This window comes from Myotis davidii, unplaced genomic scaffold (genome assembly GCF_000327345.1).
Source record: "Myotis davidii unplaced genomic scaffold, ASM32734v1 scaffold148, whole genome shotgun sequence".
NCBI lineage: Eukaryota > Metazoa > Chordata > Mammalia > Chiroptera > Vespertilionidae > Myotis > Myotis davidii.
The window spans coordinates 1,367,919-1,387,271 of record NW_006299479.1 but is presented as its reverse complement, the minus strand read 5'-3'; the positions used below and the strand labels follow the sequence as shown (position 1 = coordinate 1,387,271).

The 19,353-nt window shown below is 49.1% G+C and overlaps 1 protein-coding gene across 1 annotated transcript in view; it reads right to left on the bottom strand.

Annotated features, from left to right (window-relative positions):
- Positions 1-19,353, bottom strand: part of ETS1 (v-ets avian erythroblastosis virus E26 oncogene homolog 1) — a 73,021-nt gene that overhangs the window by 22,870 nt on the left and 30,798 nt on the right. Inside the window, exons 2-6 of the mRNA XM_006775093.2 lie at positions 11,314-11,433; positions 9,345-9,545; positions 5,698-5,775; positions 4,478-4,726; positions 1-217 (exon numbers count right to left, since the gene is read on the bottom strand). Of these exons, the coding sequence (XP_006775156.1) occupies positions 1-217; positions 4,478-4,726; positions 5,698-5,775; positions 9,345-9,545; positions 11,314-11,433 (865 nt within the window). The remainder of the gene's footprint in view (positions 218-4,477; positions 4,727-5,697; positions 5,776-9,344; positions 9,546-11,313; positions 11,434-19,353) is intronic.

Genomic DNA, 19,353 nt, shown 5'->3' with positions numbered 1-19,353 from the left:
TTGTTGAGGTCAGCACGGTCACGCACATAGTCCTTGAAGGTGCCCTTGGGATTGTGGTTGGGCAGGGCGGCTGGATAGTCCTCGGAGTCGAAGCTGTCATAGGAGGGAACGCGCTGCAGGCTGTTGAAAGATGACTGGCTGCTCCAGGACTGGGTGAGGCGGTCACAACTATCGTAGCTCTCTATGCTCTCAAAAGAGTCCTGGCCCCCGAGTTTACCTGGAGGTGAAGGAGGAGGTAGGAAGAGGGCAGGGGAGGAGGGATTGGGAAAAGACAACTGTAAAAACCCTCTGAGTGAGGACAGATCGCTCATCAGACCCGCAGGAGGCATGGAAGGAGGGAGAGGCCAAGGGGGATGGGAGCTGTGGGGTGGCTCTGGGGGGAGGGGCTGGGCTGGCTGCAGTGTGAGAGCCACTGCCCTGCACGGTGCTGTCTTGCTCTCCAGCTCCCAGGATGGAGATTCCTAGCCACGGGCTGCTCCTGCCTGTCAGAGGGAGACAGCGGTGCTTGGGACCTCAAGAACCCTAGAGCCAGAAATCTAAAAGCTGAGACTCGCCACATGTTCTTGGGGGTTTCTGGTTGATGCCTTAGGGCTGAATGAATAAGTGAAGAAATAATCAAAGCAGTGCGACTCAACTCCCTAATCCAACTCAAGCCAATGAGATAATTTCCAAAGGCCCAATTTGGCAAAATAGTTTGGTCATAAGAAAAAAATTCCATTCGACTAAGAGCAGCTTGACCTTCCCTGACCTTGGAGCTGAAGTGCTATTTTCTTAGCGTTTTTTCCAAATACTATTTTAAAATGAAATACAAGTACTGCCTCTATGTCTTTTCAAAGAGAGAAAGAAGCAATGAGATGCTTTTTTTCCAGGGGAATTAAAAAAGAAGAAAAAAAAAATACGGGCACTCTTCTAAACAGAAATCCACGCTGCTCATTCTCTCCAAGTACAATTTTGTACTTGAAATGTGTACTTCATTGGGGGAAGCGTGGGCAATAAAAAACAAAGGAGTTGATGAAAGAGTTCTTAAGACCCACAGCAATATCAGAAATCCTTTACTCTCCCAGTTGCTTAAAGCATTCTTAACTGACCGCAGGATCATGCAAGTTCATTAATTTCCCAAGCCAGGTTGTAAACAGCTGCTATCATTGCATAATCGCTCCAAGAGAAATTTCCATTGGCAAAAAATGCCATTGAAAAAGGGAGGATAACAAACAAACACTGGAGGAAAATGCATCTAAGAGCTTGAAAAGGTTCGCAGGAATATTTCCTATGTTCTACTTCCAGAAACTTTTTAGGCACCCTAAATTAAATCCTGGGTGACCGAATGGCCACCTCGATTCAGCACAAGTCACGAGGCAAAGGATGTGACAAATCTGTGTGTAGAAATACCTATAAGTCAACCCTCAACTGCTCAGAGCTGGCTGATTGACTACAAGTTTAAATTCCAGAATAAGGTTGGCCAACACAACCCCATACTAGTGTGTTTTGGGCCTATTCTCCCTTTCCTTAATAGTAGAGATTGGTTAAAGAAAAAAAAAATGAAATTCAAATATTTCATTTTGGTGTCCAACCCAAAATTACTAAGGAAAAACTAAGTTGAGGATTTTAATTTTTTTTTAAAATCCCAGAAGAAGGGTATTCAGTTAAATATGTAATTTTTATATACTCCACTGTTGTAGATTTCCTGAACCTCTTATCCTCTCCAATACTGCTTATGACACAAAGGTAGTCATTTAACTACTTCTTCTTGGCCCTTCTTCCAACCATCCATTCAAAGAAGGGTCATGTCCAGAAGGCAAACTGAAGAGCTTCATGGAGTTACAGGGCCCTGCCTACCCAGTCCACTGTCACATTCACAACTCTTTATAAATGAAGGAATTGCCCCTTCTAGAAATCCACATGAAAAGACTCCAGAAAACAGCCCGCAGCCAGAATGCAATACCCTCTTTTTAACACAACAGGACATTTTATGGCATCTCATAAAAAGCTATCCGTCTGAAGGGTCATTCAATGTCTCTGCGAGACAGACACACCAAAAGCCTACAAAAGAGAATGTATGTTTTCATAGAGAACACCCCACCAAGTCCCCGATACTTAGGGCATATCCATACTAAAGTCTCTCTGAAATGATTCTATCCCTATCAGCCACATTTTTGGGGGGAAGGCACGGAGGCCGGGATTTCCACAAGCAGACAGCTGCATGTCCCAGGAGTCCCAGCGAGCAGGACACTAACCTGGACATAGCCACTCTCTAGCATCCTCCCAGACATGAGCCAGAGGCAACTCCGTTGAGAGCTGCGGTTTACAGCAGTGAGCTACTTTCATTTTAGCTCCGTTTCACAATCCTGGAGCGAGGAACCTTTGTTTACGGGACATTTTCTCCAAAAATGGGGCTGAATCCAACTAGATTAGACACTCGCTTGTGCTACTGGGCTGATGCAAGGACGCACATGTCCTCAAGGATGTCCACTGGCTAACTTTCCTGAGTCTCAGCGAGGTCCTTCCCAAGAGACCTGACTCCGCCAAGCAGAGCTCAGAGCATTCACAGTAGATAGGGTGGCCCCCCAGGAACCCCCTGAACAGCCTGGCACAATCACAGCTCTCAGAGTCTAAGGAGGTGGGGCAGAGAAGCACGTGGTTTGCTCTAATGCAGCAGATGAATAGCTTTATTCATAATAACCAGCTGAGAGTGATGCTCCCAGTCTGGACCAATCACACCACGTCAGATTCAGTCAGCCCTCGGAACACGTCCTGTCTGCAGCACTGCTAACGTGCAGAAAGCAGCCGTGGGCAGGACAGTCTGGCCCCCAAGTCTGTGTGGTCTGAAGCTTGGTGTGAGGGCAGGAGCATGAGGCCAGAGAGAAATACCTCACGCCCTTTGTACGGGTCACTATCTGCTCCACAGTTATTAGTTTGGGGTTGCAGGGGTGGCGGGGACAGAAACCAAGAACCAAGAGAAGGAGAAGCAGAGACAATTACACAAAGGCCAAGCCAGATGCAACCGAAAAGCATGTGACAGCAGCTCTGCCCAAAGTTACAACATGGCCGAGCCCCAAACCCACAGGCCCGGCCTCAACACATAGACGTACAGAAAAGCCCCATAGGAAAGCGAGCTGTGTGAAGGCTCTGACCTGCCCGGGGAAGTGGGGGAAGGATCCACAGGCCCATTTGTGTATGTATTTAAATAGACATGCACCCAAAAATAAACAGTCAGAAAGGGGAAGGCAAACTGATCCCACCCATCCCCTTCAGTCTGAAACACAAGCAGCCTGGGGCTCGAAGCAGAGAGTACAGGTTCTGATCTTGCTGGGGACTTTCCCTGTGCAGGCCCGCTGGCTGCCCGGAGGCCTGCCAGGAGGAAGTGTATGCCCGAACACTAGAAGAAGATGGCAAGGTGTGCGACCCAGGATGCCGAAGGGGGGGGGCTCTTCAAAGCAAAGATGCCTTTGCCCCTCTCCAAGTGCCTCAGAGTCTCAGGGTGACCAGTGAGCAGAATTCCCCAGGAGGCCAGCTGGCCAAGGCCTCTGAGCTCTCAGATGGGCTTTCTGCTGTTCCTCCTCCTGCTTGCAATTCCTTCCCATTACCTATGGGAACAGTCGTCCTTTAAGACTTTTTAGAACTCAGCTAGTTCTTCCTGGAGGAACAAGTCCCTCCTTCTGATGGACTGCACTTGTCTGGGCAACAACACCACCTGCACACTTCACTAGGGTGGCTGCCCCTCCGGGGGTTCATGTCCTGATCTTAAAATCCGAGTGTGTTTCACTTTTGTTGCTTTAGAAAGTCAACCAGCTCGATTCTGGACCATTTAGTTCACTGTCCGTGAATATTTTATCCATGTCATAAGTCATGTCAACAAGGACACTTTCTTAAGGAAGCCTCCAGCCACCTCTTTCCTCGGTCCTCTAGCTGAATACGCACTGTCACCACGCTGCTGATGACCCGTCCCAAATAAACTACTGGTTAACCATCCTGCATCTTCCCAAACTCAGAGACGGCTCAGAAGCCCGGGCTGGGCAGCAGATGTCATTCAGATTCCAGGCAGTCTGACCCAGAATGCTCTGGGGCATCAGGGCAATGTGAAACTAAGCTTTCAGGAGGGTCCCCTGAACCATTTTTGTTCAATTGTGTCCTCCTTAAGCAAAATCCTCTTTAAAAAAAATAAATAAATAACTTAGACAGCAACCACATCCAACTAGTTATTACTTGGTAAAATGCCTTACGCAAATACAAAACGTGACTGGTCATCCTGCCAGGTTTCAATTCTACCGTGAACCCAGGGTCATTGTCATGCTGATGGAAGTGGCTAAAGTTCCATGGTGGAAAGTCCTTCCTATCTACACAGTCTCAGATGGAAAGGCTGAATGAAACTCAGGAATCCCCAGGGCCCATAGTGAGGGGGAAATAGCAGACCTGAAAATCTCTCAACGTTAGCAGACTCTTGGCAACCAAGAGCTTCTGGAGAAGAAATCTGACCTACCACGACTGGTCCTCCCCATGCACATGTTGTCTGGTGTGACGACTTCTTGTTTGATGGCAAAGTAGTCAGTCTGCAAGGTGTCTGTCTGCAGAGGGTCCCGGAGAATGACCGAGGGGTAGTCGTTCTCATACTTGAGGGAGAGGAGCTCCTCGGAGCTGATGGGGTGGAGTGTCTGGTAGGACTCTGTGATGAAGCTGGGCTCTGAGAACTCCGAGGGAGGAACACACTGAGCATGCTCGATACCATAGCCTGGAAACAGAGCAAGGGTGGCATTAAAGAGGGGAGAGCTTTGTACCTAAAACAAGCAGTTCTTCCCCATTGACACCAGCCCCACAGTGTGTAACAGGCCGACTACTTTAGGGAGGAAGAGGAAAATATTTTCAATGAGAAGGGCCTCGGGGCAAGTTAACCTTGCTCAGCTTCTTAATGGCTAGAGCCCTGGGCAAGATACCTCCCTTTTCTGGCTTCATCTCCTCATCTCTAAAATAGAGATGATGGTGATCTTGCTTGGAGCCTTGTAATAAAAACCAAACAAGAATATATATGCAAAACGCCTACCAACATTTCTGGCTCCTGGTATGCTCTTACTCCATAGAACTTATGTTGTTCTTAGAAGAAAAATCATAATAAAGTGAGAAAATGAAACAAAAATGAAGCGGCAGTAGAGTCCCTTTGGAAGCAACACCATCAGGTAAGAAGAGCCCTGCATTCACACTAACTCTTCCTCCCCTCTCTGGTACAGATGGGTGTCCTGTATGAGAAGGGACAAGGTTTTATTTTCTGTGAGAGATGCAAAGCCAGATCTGGGACAGATCTGAAGCTGCATGGCCCACTCTCGAGGGAGGATTTCAGAAAAAACACTGTCATATCCACGCGTAAAAGGGAGAGAACAAGAGCCATGACCAGACCCCTAACCCGATCTCCCTCCGATGGCCCCACAGGGCACAGGCTCCAACAGGAATGGCCGCAGCTCTCTGCACGACTTTCAGGCTGATGAGATCAGCGGGAGGTCGTAAGTGCAGGAGTTTGCAGGTCAGGGCAACGTGCAAACAGGCTGAAGCCTTGTGCTTTGCGGGGAAAAATAAAACGAATACCCAATAGTCTGCGGTAAGGGAATATGGTTTGCCATAGAGTTACCATGAAGGACCTTGAGCTCAGTTGGGACAGGGTTCCTTCCCCAGTGAGCAGGAGGAGGGGAGAAGGGTGGCCGGTGAACTTACTAATGAAGTAGTCCGAGGTATAACGGGATTCTGGGTAAGTGGGGTTGACTCCATTCACTTGATAGGGTTTCACATCCTCTGCAACACAACAGGGAGGGGGCGAGACAGAGAGGTCAACATGCGAGTGTTGCTTGGCCCTAAAGGAGCTCGGACACAAGGACCACAATGATCTCAGCCCCTCTTCTAGGAAACCTGCGTGTTCCTTAGCCCAGCTGTGCTGTGAGCCCACCCTGACTGGGGCTTTATCTAAGGCTGAGATCACAAAAGTATGGCTGAGTTGACTATTTCAGTGACTGCGAGAGGGGACTTCGTATCTTGGAAAGAGCACCAGTGGGCGATCCCTATGAGCTAGGGAGGCATTCTGCCCTCATTCTGACGCATGCGTGGACCAGAGTTGCATCAAAGGCTACAGGGCAGCTTGGGCAGGTACCAAAATCAGTCTCCACCACTCACTCTGATCAGCTCCAGAGGTTTTCAGAAATATATTACCATCTTTAGCCTGGGCACTTCGTATCTTGGAAAGAGCACCAGTGGGCGATCCCTATGAGCTAGGGAGGCATTCTGCCCTCATTCTGACGCATGCGTGGACCAGAGTTGCATCAAAGGCTACAGGGCAGCTTGGGCAGGTACCAAAATCAGTCCCCACCACTCACTCTGATCAGCTCCAGAGGTGTTCAGAAATATATTACCATCTTTAGCCTGGGCGGCATAGCTCAGTGGTTGAGCAGCAACCCATGAACTAGGAGGTCATGGTTAGATTCCCGGTCAGGGCACATGCCCAGGTTGAGGGCTTGACACCCACCATGGAGATGTGAAGGAGGCAGCCAATCAACGATCCTCTCTCATCATTGATGTTTCTATCTCACTTGCCCTCTCCCTTCCTCTCTGAAGTCAAAAAAATATATATTTTTTAAAAATTCTTCAGGCAGGTAGATAGTACAGCCTCCATTTCTTCTAACAGAGGTCTGCTTTTGGTTGTGTGCTTTTTTTCCATCGCCCTCAGACTTCAAGTTCAGGCCCAGCTATGGAGCAGGATGCCAGGAAGGTCACCGCTGGGTGAAACAGTGTGTTCACAGAAGAGCCACCTAACCAAACTGCTGCCAGGAGCCAACTTCCCCAGGAAGGAGACAGGAATGCAGATGGAGGTAACTGAGCCCAGAAAGGCTCTCTGCTGAACTAAGGGGAGCCTGCAGGCCCCCCGGCTACCCTGGACTCAAACCGCCCGGCCTCTGCCCATCGTGTGGCGCGGTCTGGTTCTATTTCCCAGAATCAGGCACAGAGAGGGGTGCTTGGGATTTTTCCCCGGGTATCTGATAGCCTTGTTGGGAGCAGAGGCTGCTGGGAAAACAAGTTGATGCCTGCACAGAAAAACAGTTCCCAGTTGAGATAAAGTGATTACACTTTGCTTGAGCGGCTTATCAGATTGAAACATCCCCTGTACCTCTGGCCTCCCACCCCACCGCACCCCGAGCAGCTATGTTCTCTCTGCGCTGTGTTGCTTCAGTTTCATCACTGAGCCTCCGTAGAAACCTTTCGCTCAGCTTTTCAAGGGCCTGAAGACAGAGGGTTCTCACTGCCTCTCTCAACAGAAAAGGGGCGGGAGGATCCAGCTTTGCCCTCGGACATACTCAATTATTTCCTCAGGCTCTGAATTCCCTTATTATTCTTCTGCAAGAAGCTAGGTCCAGCCTCTCATTCCCCCAGGCTCCTGAATTCCCTTGTTACTCTTCTGCAAGAAGCTAGGTCTACTAGCTTCTCTTGGGGCCCAAAAGCTCCCCTGTGAGTCCATATTATTATACAGAGGACACAGGGCGGGAAATTAAATTGCGAAGGCGCAGGTTCAAGGAAGTGACTGACCAGGAAGCGACCTAAGCTTTCCTCACTTGGCAGATGGGGACACTACCAGTTCCTGCCCACCCGTGGCTCAGGGCTGCGGTGGGAATCCAAACGGAAAAACGTATTTTAAAGCACTTTGATTTTTTCTTCTCTCATTTTTTCTTTTTCTTTTCTAGAGGAGAAGGTTTGATCATTGATAAAAATGGACAGAAATATTCAAATCAGAAATGCTTTAGAATGTGTATCACGAAGTCAATACTTCTCAGTGACTAGGGAAGGTGACAGACTCCCTCAATGAAGAAAGCAAGAGAAAGATCAGATTGAAAAAAGAAAAAAAAGACCACCGTTAAAGAAAATGCTTCCGTTAACATTAGATTTTTGTTCTGCAGTAGGTCCTTAAGGCAACATATTTAAAGGAAAGCAAAGAGGTGCTATATAGGTATTGATTATAACCGTGATCAGAGGCAGGTTGACACTCCAGGGCCCCTGGCCACGCCATGGCGAGAAGTAGAGGAATGTGTTAGCAGAAGATATCTGGTGACACGGTCTGATAGGCCCCACGGGTGAGGAGCAATGGCCACATCAGACCTGTGATGAGCCTACCGTGTCTCTCCCTCTATCCACAGGCCGCTCACGTCAACAGGTGTGAGTGGGTGTGTGTGCAGCCACAGGGGCACCTGTCTGCGCTTTGGGAAGGCTGTGTGGCTGCCCCCAGTCCCCGGCCAGGGCAGCCGGGGCAAGAGCCACCGCATTCTTGCCCGTGTGTATTTATTTATTTTTCAGCAGAAGCTGAAGAGAAGGGGGAAAGAGGGATAACACTTCTGTGCCCAGAGGACTCTAATTTGGGCCCCTGTGGAGCACGGCAGAGTGGAAAATATTCTCAGACAAAGGAAGGTATTATACGGAGTAAAAGTGCTAGCCCCGAGCTTTTGCTCCCTGCCCCCAGCGTCCCCGCCAAGGGCCGGAGCCGGTGACCACAGGGAAAGGGTGGGCCTGGGTCACAGAGGGCGGCCGGCTTCTAGGCTTACAGTCAGCTGGAGGGCACCGCTGACTGCTGGTAACTGCCATTTATTTTAAGAAGAAATTCAGAAAAATAAGCGCAAAAACACCCAAGTTTGCCGCCTGCTGCTGTTTCTATCCCCAGCCAGGGCTGTGGTACATGAGTCACTTGGTCCAAAAAGGTTGGAAGAGACTAGCCGGGGAGGCCATGTCATTACAAGGTTGCAACACCGTGTCCTGACGTGACCCCAGTTCCTGCTCCAGATGCAAAGGTAGGCCAGCTCCTGCCGCTCCAACCCGGCCAGTGGGCAGGAGCCTGTGGCATGAACAAGCTCGGAGACACTAAGCTTCCTGGAGGGCAGGGCCGGGTACCGTGGGACCGGGGATAAAGGGAGGGTGCACTGGGATTACTGGGGACAAAATATACCTCGGGCCGGCTGTGAGCTCTGCTCCTTGAAACAGTCATGAGTCTGAGATAAGGATGGGGCTCACCATTTTGCAAGAAGCTTCAGGAGCACAATCTCGCTAAAGCTTAAAATCTGCACCTCCAATACAGAGAAGAAAAAGAAACTAACGTCGATGGAGCACCTGTCCTGGCATGCCTTCGACCCTCTGGGCTGAGACAGGGCACCCCCAGGGGATGGCATGGATGTCCCGCCACCTGGTACCTGGATGCATTTGCCTGCCTGGTACCTGGATGCATTCGCCTGCCTGGTACCTGGATGCATTCACCTGCCATATCACAGGACTGTGATAAGAACTCTCGCAGCCGCCCCCCACGGCTCCTGCCTCTCCCACCCACACACAGGTACCTTTCTGCAGGATCTCCAGATGTTCCCACAAGATGTCCCCAACGAAGTCCGGGGCCAGCTCCAGGAAGCAGTCTTTGCCCAGCGCACAGAGCGCGGCTCCGTTCATGCAGAACTTCTGGAAGTCCACGCCCTTCAGGCTGAACTCGTTGACAGCCCACATCACCCAGTCCCGCACGTGGGTCTCTGTCCACTGCCGGGGGTCTGTGGGGAGAGAGCACAGGAGGACCCAGCACGTCAGGCCCCGAGCTCCAGCCCAGGCCTCGGAGAGGACGCCCAGGACCCGAGCTTGGCTGAGGATGTCCTCTGGTTGAAAGATCCGGGAAGCACGAGCCTGCAAATGCATGTCATGGGGCACCTTCCGCCTCCCCGCATTCAACCTCCCCACCTCCTCAGCTCGCCAGCTGGGAGATTACAATCATCGGACAGAGAGAATGTTATCTACCCACCGTGCAGACAAGTTTTCCAAATTGTCCCATCTCGCGGCCCGATTCCCATTAGACTTCTTTTTAAAATATATTTTATTGATTTTTTTACAGAGAGGAAGGGAGAGGATAGAGAGTTAGAAACATCGATGAGAGAGAAACATCGATCAGCTTCCTCCTACACACCCCCTACTGGGGATGTGCCCGCAACCCAGGTACCTGCCCTTGACCAGAATCGAACCTGGGACCCTTCAGTCCGCAGGCCGACGCTCTAACCACTGAGCCAAACCGGTCAGGGCTCCCATTAGACTTTTTGTAAAGCCCGGGACACGGAGCAGATGAGCTCTTGAAGAGCAATAATAACGAAGTCAAGTTTGTTCTGGCGGTTACACTCACCTCTCCCTGCTCTTTCCTCCTACAGGGTACTTGAGACTGTTATTCTTAATTATTTTTATCTTAGCCAATTATGGTTGGTAGTAACCATAGCAATTAGCAACAGTCAGTTACTGGAATGGTACTTAGTAAGAACAACATGGTTAGGTGCCTGTATTAAACTACACCCCCTGCAAAGTGCATCCATATCACACTGCTGGCACTGCCCAGCTCCACAGCACAGACTCTGCATGATCTTCCCACGTGGCCCGAGCCTTCACGTGGCCACACCAGCCAGGACACCTGAAGAACTCAGATGGCGGCAGGTTGCAGGGCCCACCTACCTGCTCTCAAGGTCACCCCTTCAGCGGAGCAGGCTGGTGGGGATTCACTTTATCCGCCTGTGGCCCTAAGAGGATGCTGGGCGCTGCTGTGGGCAGAGGCTATGGCAGAGCAGCACACCTGGGGAAGGTGCAGATCCATTCCCAGGCTCTGTCCGGGGCCTGGTTCCCACAGGGCTGGAGGCCTGTCATGACCGCTCTCCAGGCAGCCTTGCTCTTACTCAATAGCACAGTGTTCTTCCTGCTCGCAGCGATTCAGGAAATGTTGCTGCGTGAAGGCTTAAGTGTTCCCCGGTCAGTTCTCCTTTCTGACAACCCCAGTCCCCTCACATTCCTGAATACACCCTTTCAGAGGAGAACACCCAAGGATAAACACGTTGCACCACAGCGCACGGGCAAGAACAGAGCCATCGGGACATTCCAAGAAACGGAGCTCAGGGGGCTCACCCAACGGCAGCCCGGAACGGCTCTGAAACCGTGATTTTTCCAAAGTGTCTGTTTGTGGCATCACTTGAGGTTCCAAGACACTGGTGTTTGCAGCAATTGTGATTTAATCGATCTGGGACATGGCCCAGCCTCGGGACTTTTTTTTTTTTTTTTAAGATCCCGCATTTAATGTGCAAACATGTTTGGGAACAGCGCCCTACAACCAAGGTGGCAGCGAGGAACCCGGGAGATGGAGAAGGTCAGCACGTGTGGGCGACTTTCCAACAGACTCCGCCACGCCCTGGAGCTGCTGGCTGCAGCCACGTCTGCCTGCCTCACACTGCAGGTGGGAAAACGAACCTCCCCTCAAAGCCTGCTCGCAGCCTCTTTCCCAAGGACAGTACGTACCTTTTGGGATCCCCAGTCTTTGCTGCTCTTTGGAGAAACCGCTGAAAGTGGCTTTCAATGCCTGAGACATCATTTCTTTGCTGCTTGGGGTTAGTAGCGGGACGTCTGCACATTCCATATCTGTAAGGGAAAACATCACATGAAGAATCAAAACTCAGTAGGTGATGGCTCAGTCCGCAGTATTGTACAAAGAGTACATCATTATATTCTACACCCAGATTAATATAATGATATATGTCCATTATATCTCCATTTTAAAAAAATAACTAAATGGGTGATTAACCACCCATCAAATAGAATAGGACATGAGTGGTCTGGAGAAGGCAAACTGAAAAATCACTCTACGAACAGCCTCCCAGGGCCAGGTAAAGTTTACTAGGCCCCTTAAAAAAAACTGACTCTTGCCTAGGATGTCCTACACCCCTGGTTAGTAAAGTATGCTTATTCTTTCTGTATAGCTCTACTAATTCCACCACAGTCCCTATTTATCCTTCATAATTCACAGGGAGGATTAATGATACCTATGAAAAGGAAATAATATCCATCCGTTCAACCAATAATTATTTAGCGCTTGCTATGTGCAAGGAATCCGATAAGCAGGCAGAAGTAACCCCCTCCTCCTGGAGTTGGAGATCAGATTCTGGAAGGAGATACGGTCATTAAAAAACAATTTACACAATTAAATGTCCAAAACGTTACAAAGGGCTTCAGAGATGGAGAAGATAAAATGTGAACGTCTAACAGGAATTCCTGTTGGTCTGGAGAAATCAGAGAAGGCCTCCCTTAGGCGAAGAGAGAGACATTTGACTTGAGATCTAAAGGATATATATAGAAGCTCAAAAGAGAAGAATATTCTAGAGACCAATGGTTCTCAAAGTGTGGTTCCCCCAGACCAGCTGTATCGGCATCACCTGGAATTTGTTGGAAATGCCAGTTCCCAGCCATTCTCCAGCCTTCCTGTAAGAGGTGGACCTGGGAGTCTGCATTTCTAACACAGAATCCAGGTGATCCTAACGACCATTAACATTAGACAACGGTGATTCTAGATAACGGGATTGCATCCATGAAGGTCATGATGGGGGAGGGGGAAAAACTTGGCCTATTTTAGCCTCAAAAAGATCTGAAGCTACAGCAGAGTGCCAGAGGCCAGTTGCTTGGGATGACGTTGAAAAGGTAAGCCAGGAGTGTATGAAGGATGTTGTAGTTGTATACTCAGTAGACTACAAAGTCAATGAAAGTTTGATGCAGGGGAATGACATGACCACATTAAGAAGATCACCTTATGGTGATTCTATTTTTTATTTGTCAAGGAACTGCCATACTGCTTTCCTCCAAGTGGCCACATGATTTCAATTTCCCACCAAGAGCGCACAGGAGTTCCAAAGCTTGCCAACACTTACTACATTCTGGGTGTGTTTTTATTGGGGGATGGGGGAGGAGAGAGGGAAAAGAGCCACCCTATCACACTGTAGTCTTTATTTGTATTTCCCTAATGATGCTAATTTATATTTTCCTAATGAGTAATGATGTTCCCTAATGATTTGTATTTCCCTAATGGTTAATTAATGATTATTAATATTTAATCATTATTCCATGTGCTTACTGTTCATTTTTGTATCTTCTTTGGAGAAATGTCTCTTCAAACATTTTGCTCATTTCTACATAGGGCTGTTTGAGGTTTTCTTGTTGCTGATGTTCACTGTTATGAGTTTTCTATATACCCAAGAGGGTCTCAAAAGGGTATGTGTACTCTTGCATTCATTGCAGCATTATTCACATTATACAAAATGTGGAGGCAACCCAAGTGTTCACCAACAGATAAATAGATAAGCAAAATGTAGTATATGCACACAATGCAATACTATTCATACACTACAGTACTATTTCCTTCCTTTTTAAGAAATTCCTTTTTAAGAAATTCCTTTTTAAGGAAGGAAATTCTGACATACACAACATGGATGAACCTTCACGTTATGTTAAGTGAAATAAACCAGTCACAAAAGACTAATGATATGAATGACTTAGAAGAGCCAAATCCATAGAGAGAGAAGGTAGAATGGTGGGTGCCAGGGCCTGGAGGGAGAGAACAGGGAGCTGCTGTGTAATGGGGACAGTTTCAGTTTTACAAGATGCAAAGAGCTCCTGAGATGGATGGTGGTGATGGGGGCACAACAGTCCACATAACTGTCCATTTAAAAATGATGAAGATGGCAAATTGTCTTATGTTTATTTCACCACATTTAGAAAATGGAAAATATAAAGAAGACACCTTAGCTGCTCTGTGCAGGAGGTAACTATAAATGGATGTGGTAGGCTTGTTAAAGTTATTAGCTGTGGTGAGAGATGATGGTGGCTTTAACTGGGACGGTAGCAAGGCAGATAGTGTAAGCAAACAAAGTTGCAGTGCATATAGGAGGTAACAGCTGTAAAGCTGATGTATGCAGGTAGGTGGGAAGAACGAGGTATCAAAATCTGCAGATTCACAAATGTGTCGCCCTTTTCTGTACCCACGTACATATTTATCTCTTCAATGTTCAATTCTTCTTGTACTTGCAGACCATGTTCATAGCAAGAACACATAATATGGCTGGAGTCTACAACCTCCTGAATCAACCTCAAGCACAATTTCCCCAAAAAAGTTAATAAGCAAAGAAATGTCACGAGAATTCCTCCTGGCCATCCTGTGACCTTCAGTGACCCACTTTATTGCACTAATTTCCAAAGTCCTCTTCCTCAGCCTGTGCCTCCAGGGTATCCTAGGAGACTGGCTTACCAAAGGGCTGAGTTCTGGGCATGGCCATGGTGGAGGTTCCTCAACTAGCCATCTCTAAACCCTGGCGAGTCAAAAACTTCCATGGCCACACGCAATGTGTTCTTGGCCGAATGACATGGAAACATACGAGGGAAACGATGACAATGGGCGACCTTTGGAAAAAAGGAGGCGACATGTTGCTTTTGAACGTCCAAGTGAAGGAAACTGCATTACAAGAAAGAAGGGCAGCCAACACCTTCCCTCTGCGTGCTTTGTGCTTTGAGCTTTGAGCTTTGAGCCAGGCTGTCAGGGCACAGCTCAGAGTCCATCTGCCCTGGAGGCACAGCAGCTTCACTCAGCTGCTCCCAGGCCCTCCAGGGAGCGGGGATCTGAAGATCTGGGGAGTGGAGAGTTTGGGTTGCCCTGGGACATGCCCAAAAAAATCTAGTGGAAAAATCAACATGCCTGCAGGAAGGTTGACAAAATGATGGAAAATCCCAGATTGTTAGAGGGGGGGAGGAGAGGGGGAGGGGATACAGTGTTGATTATGTAACATTCAACCCTTCAAACAATGGTGTCATCATCAAATGAGTCACTAAGAAACACATCAGGGCTCTCCCTTTGTCCCTGCTCCACACGCCCTAGAACAGCTAAGTGGCAGGTCCAGAAATGTCCGACCGCTTAGAGCAGTCGGTTTTGCTTTAGAAAAAGAGACTATTTAACCCGAGAGCATGTCATCTGAGAGAAGGGACAAGGGCAGCCTCCCGAACTCCTAGCACGAGGGCGAAACACGCAAGTCCATCAACGAATGTCCAGCGAACACCGTGTTTTCTGAATGTGAATCAACTTTCCTTCCCTTCCCTCCCATCCAACACAAATCCATGAACTTCGACTCTGTGGGTTGTGGGTTGTGCATTTGTTCCCTCCGTTAGATTGATGACGCGATGAAAAGGACTTTGCTGATGGCGGAAATTGGCCAGGACAACACATGTGGAAAATACAGGCCAGGCCAAAGGGACCAGCCAGGCTTCTGCTGCAAACTGGACCTGACGGAGGAGGCTGGCCAGGAGGCCCAGGCACCTCCTCACAGGGCAGCGTGGGCAGCCTGATGCCAGGGCCATGTGAAAGCCAAGGACAGCAGACAGCCTGAGGAAGCGGTTTCCTGGAGCCTGCTCCCTGTAACCCCGCCTACCCCGGCAGCAGGCTCTGGACAGGCCCTCTGGGCTCACAACTCTCCGTGTAGGTTTTTGCTTCCTGTCAGGGAGCCGGCCTCTCCAAGTCTCTCTTGTTCTCTGGGAGGGAAGCAGCTGGAATGACTTCTGCCTGTCCACCTCAATGCCAGCTGTAAAGCCTGGCCCACATGTGGGCGGCCGCAGCTGCACGGGGCCCACGGCTCTGCCCCCGGCTGAGGCTCAGAGTGCTGCATCTCCTGGAAAAGTGTTCCCAGCCCAGTGATGGAAGCCGCCCCCGCACACCTGGGACACCTGCCTTTGGACTTGAGCTCAGGAGAGGGCATCTCATGGCCCTGGGACCCAACGGATTCAGACAGGATAGTCAGAACTTTATCCACCGTTTTTATAAAGGGTGGAATTTTGGTGTGTGTTTGTTTTTAAATCAAACATCCTCTATAAGGGATTGCCTTTTTCAGTAGCAGTGACACTGCCTTTAAATAATGATGAATAATCACATTCAACAGTGGATACTGATGTAAATATTAAACTCCTCTCATGCAAAATGTGAACGGGAAAATTCCCTCTAAGTTGCTAGTTTATGACTGTGGCGGGTCCATCAGTTACAGGGAACAGCAACAGGAATGAAGTCATCACGCAGGTGGAGGACCTGACACGGGGGAGCCCAAGCAGGCATCGCTATTCTCACCACACTCGCTCTCAGGTCTAATTATAATGCTTTTGCATTAGGTACTAAGTATTTCTCACTGAAAGGGCAGCGCCGAGAACTCAGTCGATGCCTCCACAGAAATCAACTAATTGCATTTTATGGACAAGAACGAAAACTGCCTTTGTGTTCATCACGGTCATGGTGATATCTTCAGTTCACATAACACATCTGTCTCAAAATGTCTCAAAATGCTGAGCACCTGACTACATCAATTCAAGGGGGATTCCAACCAGCACAGTGCACTAGAACCTGGGAACATATATGCATTACAAGCATATCAGACTTCTTACTGACAACACGCTTCAGGACCCTAAATAGGAGTTAGTGTTTACAAGAATCACCCTAAGTTTCTGAGAGGAGTTGTACCACAGCCAGTGCATCAATACAGGCCCCGCCGCCTTAGCCCTAGCGGGGCTGCAGTGTGGAGGCGGAAACGAGCAGGTAGCGTTCCTTGAATCCGTAGGCGTATAATGAGCCCGTGACCTTTTCAATGCAGGGAAACATCTGCTTATTTTTCACTGTGGCCTCACCCTGAACAACAGCCCATACGCCCGGTGGATGTTTTAACTCACATGTAGAACAAGGTTTCAATTCACTTGTATGTAACTCCAAGTGCAGGGCTGTTCAATGTCAGGGGCGTTCCATGTGACTTCTCAGCCCTGAGCGGCTCACAGAGCAACAGGGTTGCATAGAGTCTGAGCCCGCAGTGGGGTTTGTCCTGGGAGAGGTTCAAGACATCTGGCCTTCTTGACCTGAGATGGTCCCTCCTCTCTCCATCCTCAAGTAAGTGGCAGGAAGGACTGGAGCATCTGGGATGAGGGTGAGGCACTGAGGGACACAGCTAAGGGCCGGGTGCACGTTTCAGTGTTTCAGTCTTAGGCAACCACTGGGCTGGCCAAACCCTCGCGATGACCATGGCGATACTAGTGGTGCCTGCTGGGGATTGTCCAAGCAATGTCAGCATGAAAGAAAAGCCAAGCAAAAATCATATTCCTTCCCTCTGAAAACTGCTTTAAGTCCACCAGGACCCTCCCCGTACACTACGCCGCATACCCTCACAACCTGACACTTTCGAGGGGCCTGAGAAGGTATTCATTACAAGATTCCGTTTCATAGATGAGGGAACCAAGATCCTAAGAGTTTAAGAACTTGGCCTCAAGTCCCAGGGCTGGGAGGGTCCAGGCCGGGCTGGAACCCAACCTTTCAACTCTTACGTCCAATGTTCTTCTACCCTCCCACTGCTGCTGCAAATAGGAATCGACCTGAGATCCAAACAGGCTAAAATGTTTACAGCTGAGAGAAAGAAAAAAAAAAAAAAAACCAGGACCTTCAGTTCTTATTTGAAAATTAAATACATTTGAGGAAATAATGAAGAACTTAAAACCGCTCCTGGATTGAAGAAAGCCAGAATTTCACGTGGCTGGTCCCATAAAGACGTAAATAAAAGCCATGCAGAATCATCTGTAACCATTTCCCCTCTTGGGACTCAGGGTAATGAGCCTTCCCTACAAAGAGACACAGGCGACACACCCACCTGGCTCCTTCCCTGTCCGTGGTCACCCCAAGTCACCCCCATGGGCAGCTGTGCACATACTATAAAATGAGTTAGTGACATAGAGTCTCATTGAAATGTGTTTCTTAAAGAGAAAGGAGACCAAGAAGAAAGCTTGTTCATCGGGGAGGATAAAAGAGCACCTGTCGCAGATGGAAAGGCAGGATTCTGACGACAAGGAAGAGCCACCCGCTGGGACGGGCCCTGGACTTGACTCGGTTTGCCGGTCAAAAGCCACGGGTTACCACTAATGTGATCACGCCGGGTGAGCCACTCGGCACCCTGCTAAAAAGAGGTCCGTGGACAGGGAGTGTCTACATCCCGCATAGGGTTTCAAATTTTTCATTATGACAATTTTCAAACACATACCAACGCGGAGAGAAGAATACAATGAATCTCTACCCCAAATCGATCAACCCGAACAGTTTTTATGTTATCTCCTCTACACACACACACTGATGACCTGTGAAGCCAATCCCAGACAACACATCATTTCACCCACAGACATTTCATTGTGGTGGCGGGGGATATCTCTGAGATACAGGAAGGGCATCATGGGAAAGCTTAGGAGAGGCAGATAAACTCGTGGAAAAAGAAAAGAAGGCTTTGGACTCCTCTCCACGGCGTTGACATCTAGCTCTACATTGCATGCGCAGGCCCACAGGGAAAGCGACCCTACCATGATCTGGAAAGTGGAGAAGTTGGATAAGAGAGAGAAAGAAAGAGAGAGAGAGAGAGAGAGAGAGAGAGAGAGAGAGAGAGAGAGAGAGGATTTCAAGGGAAGGTAGTGAGTGCTGCCTTTGACACCCAGGGATCATTCTCCCTCACGGTCCCCAGGAACCTTAGCTCTCACCAGGAGTGTGCAAAAAGGCTGGGATTCTGGCAAGTACCCCAAGGCCGGTGCCAAACAGCCTAGAACAAGTCCCGGTGGAGGAGAGAGGATGCCTTTACTCATTCAGATCAATAGAAACAGAACAGGGGCTGTGGCCAGTGACTGCTAACTGACTCCGGCGCGGACCGCCCTGGGCAGTTGGCACCGGTCTGTAAGAGGCCTTCCCAGCGAAAACACTACCATCTCAGAAGGATGTGAAGGGACTCTCTGCAATAGTCTCTCTTGCCTGTTCAACAGGGTTGGAACTAGGAATGAAGGGACCAGAAAAAGGGTCCTCTTTCTCCTCCATCCTGATCCCAAATCCTGATTCAGGCCCCGGGAACGTGGCGGGCAGGGTTGGCAGCGGAGGGAGCTAGTGCCATCCAAATGCTTCTGGCTGAGGTTAATGCAAAGGAGGGAAGGCGTGGCCCTCCTCAGCCCCTCGGCTCTGTTTCATAAACTTAATGATGTGACAGAGCGATGAGGAGCAAGCGGGACTCTTGGCTCGGGCAAGGCCTAAGCAAAAAACGGCTCAGTGCCCTCGATGGGCCAACCAAACAGTCCATCATGACCCCAAATAATGGGACACCACGAGCCCCCAAAGAGACTCCTATCAGTCAGGGAAACATGCACCTGGGCTTCTTCCTTTTTCTTTCTTTTTTAAACCTCACCCTGAGGATATTTTTCCATTGATTTTTAGAGAGAGTGGAAGGGAGGGGGAAAGACAGAGAGAAACATCAATGTGAAAGAGATACATGGATTGGTTGCCTCCCAGGTCAAGCCTGCAACCAAGGTGCATGCCCTTGACCGTAATCAAACCGGGGACCCTTCAGTCTGCAGGCCGGTGCTCTATTCACTGACCCAACCCCGGGTAGGGCTGCCCTTCTCTTAATACCCCACCCCCTGGACATCCCCAGCCAATAGGAAACGACACCAAAGAAAGAGAAAGAAGCTGCACAGAAAATC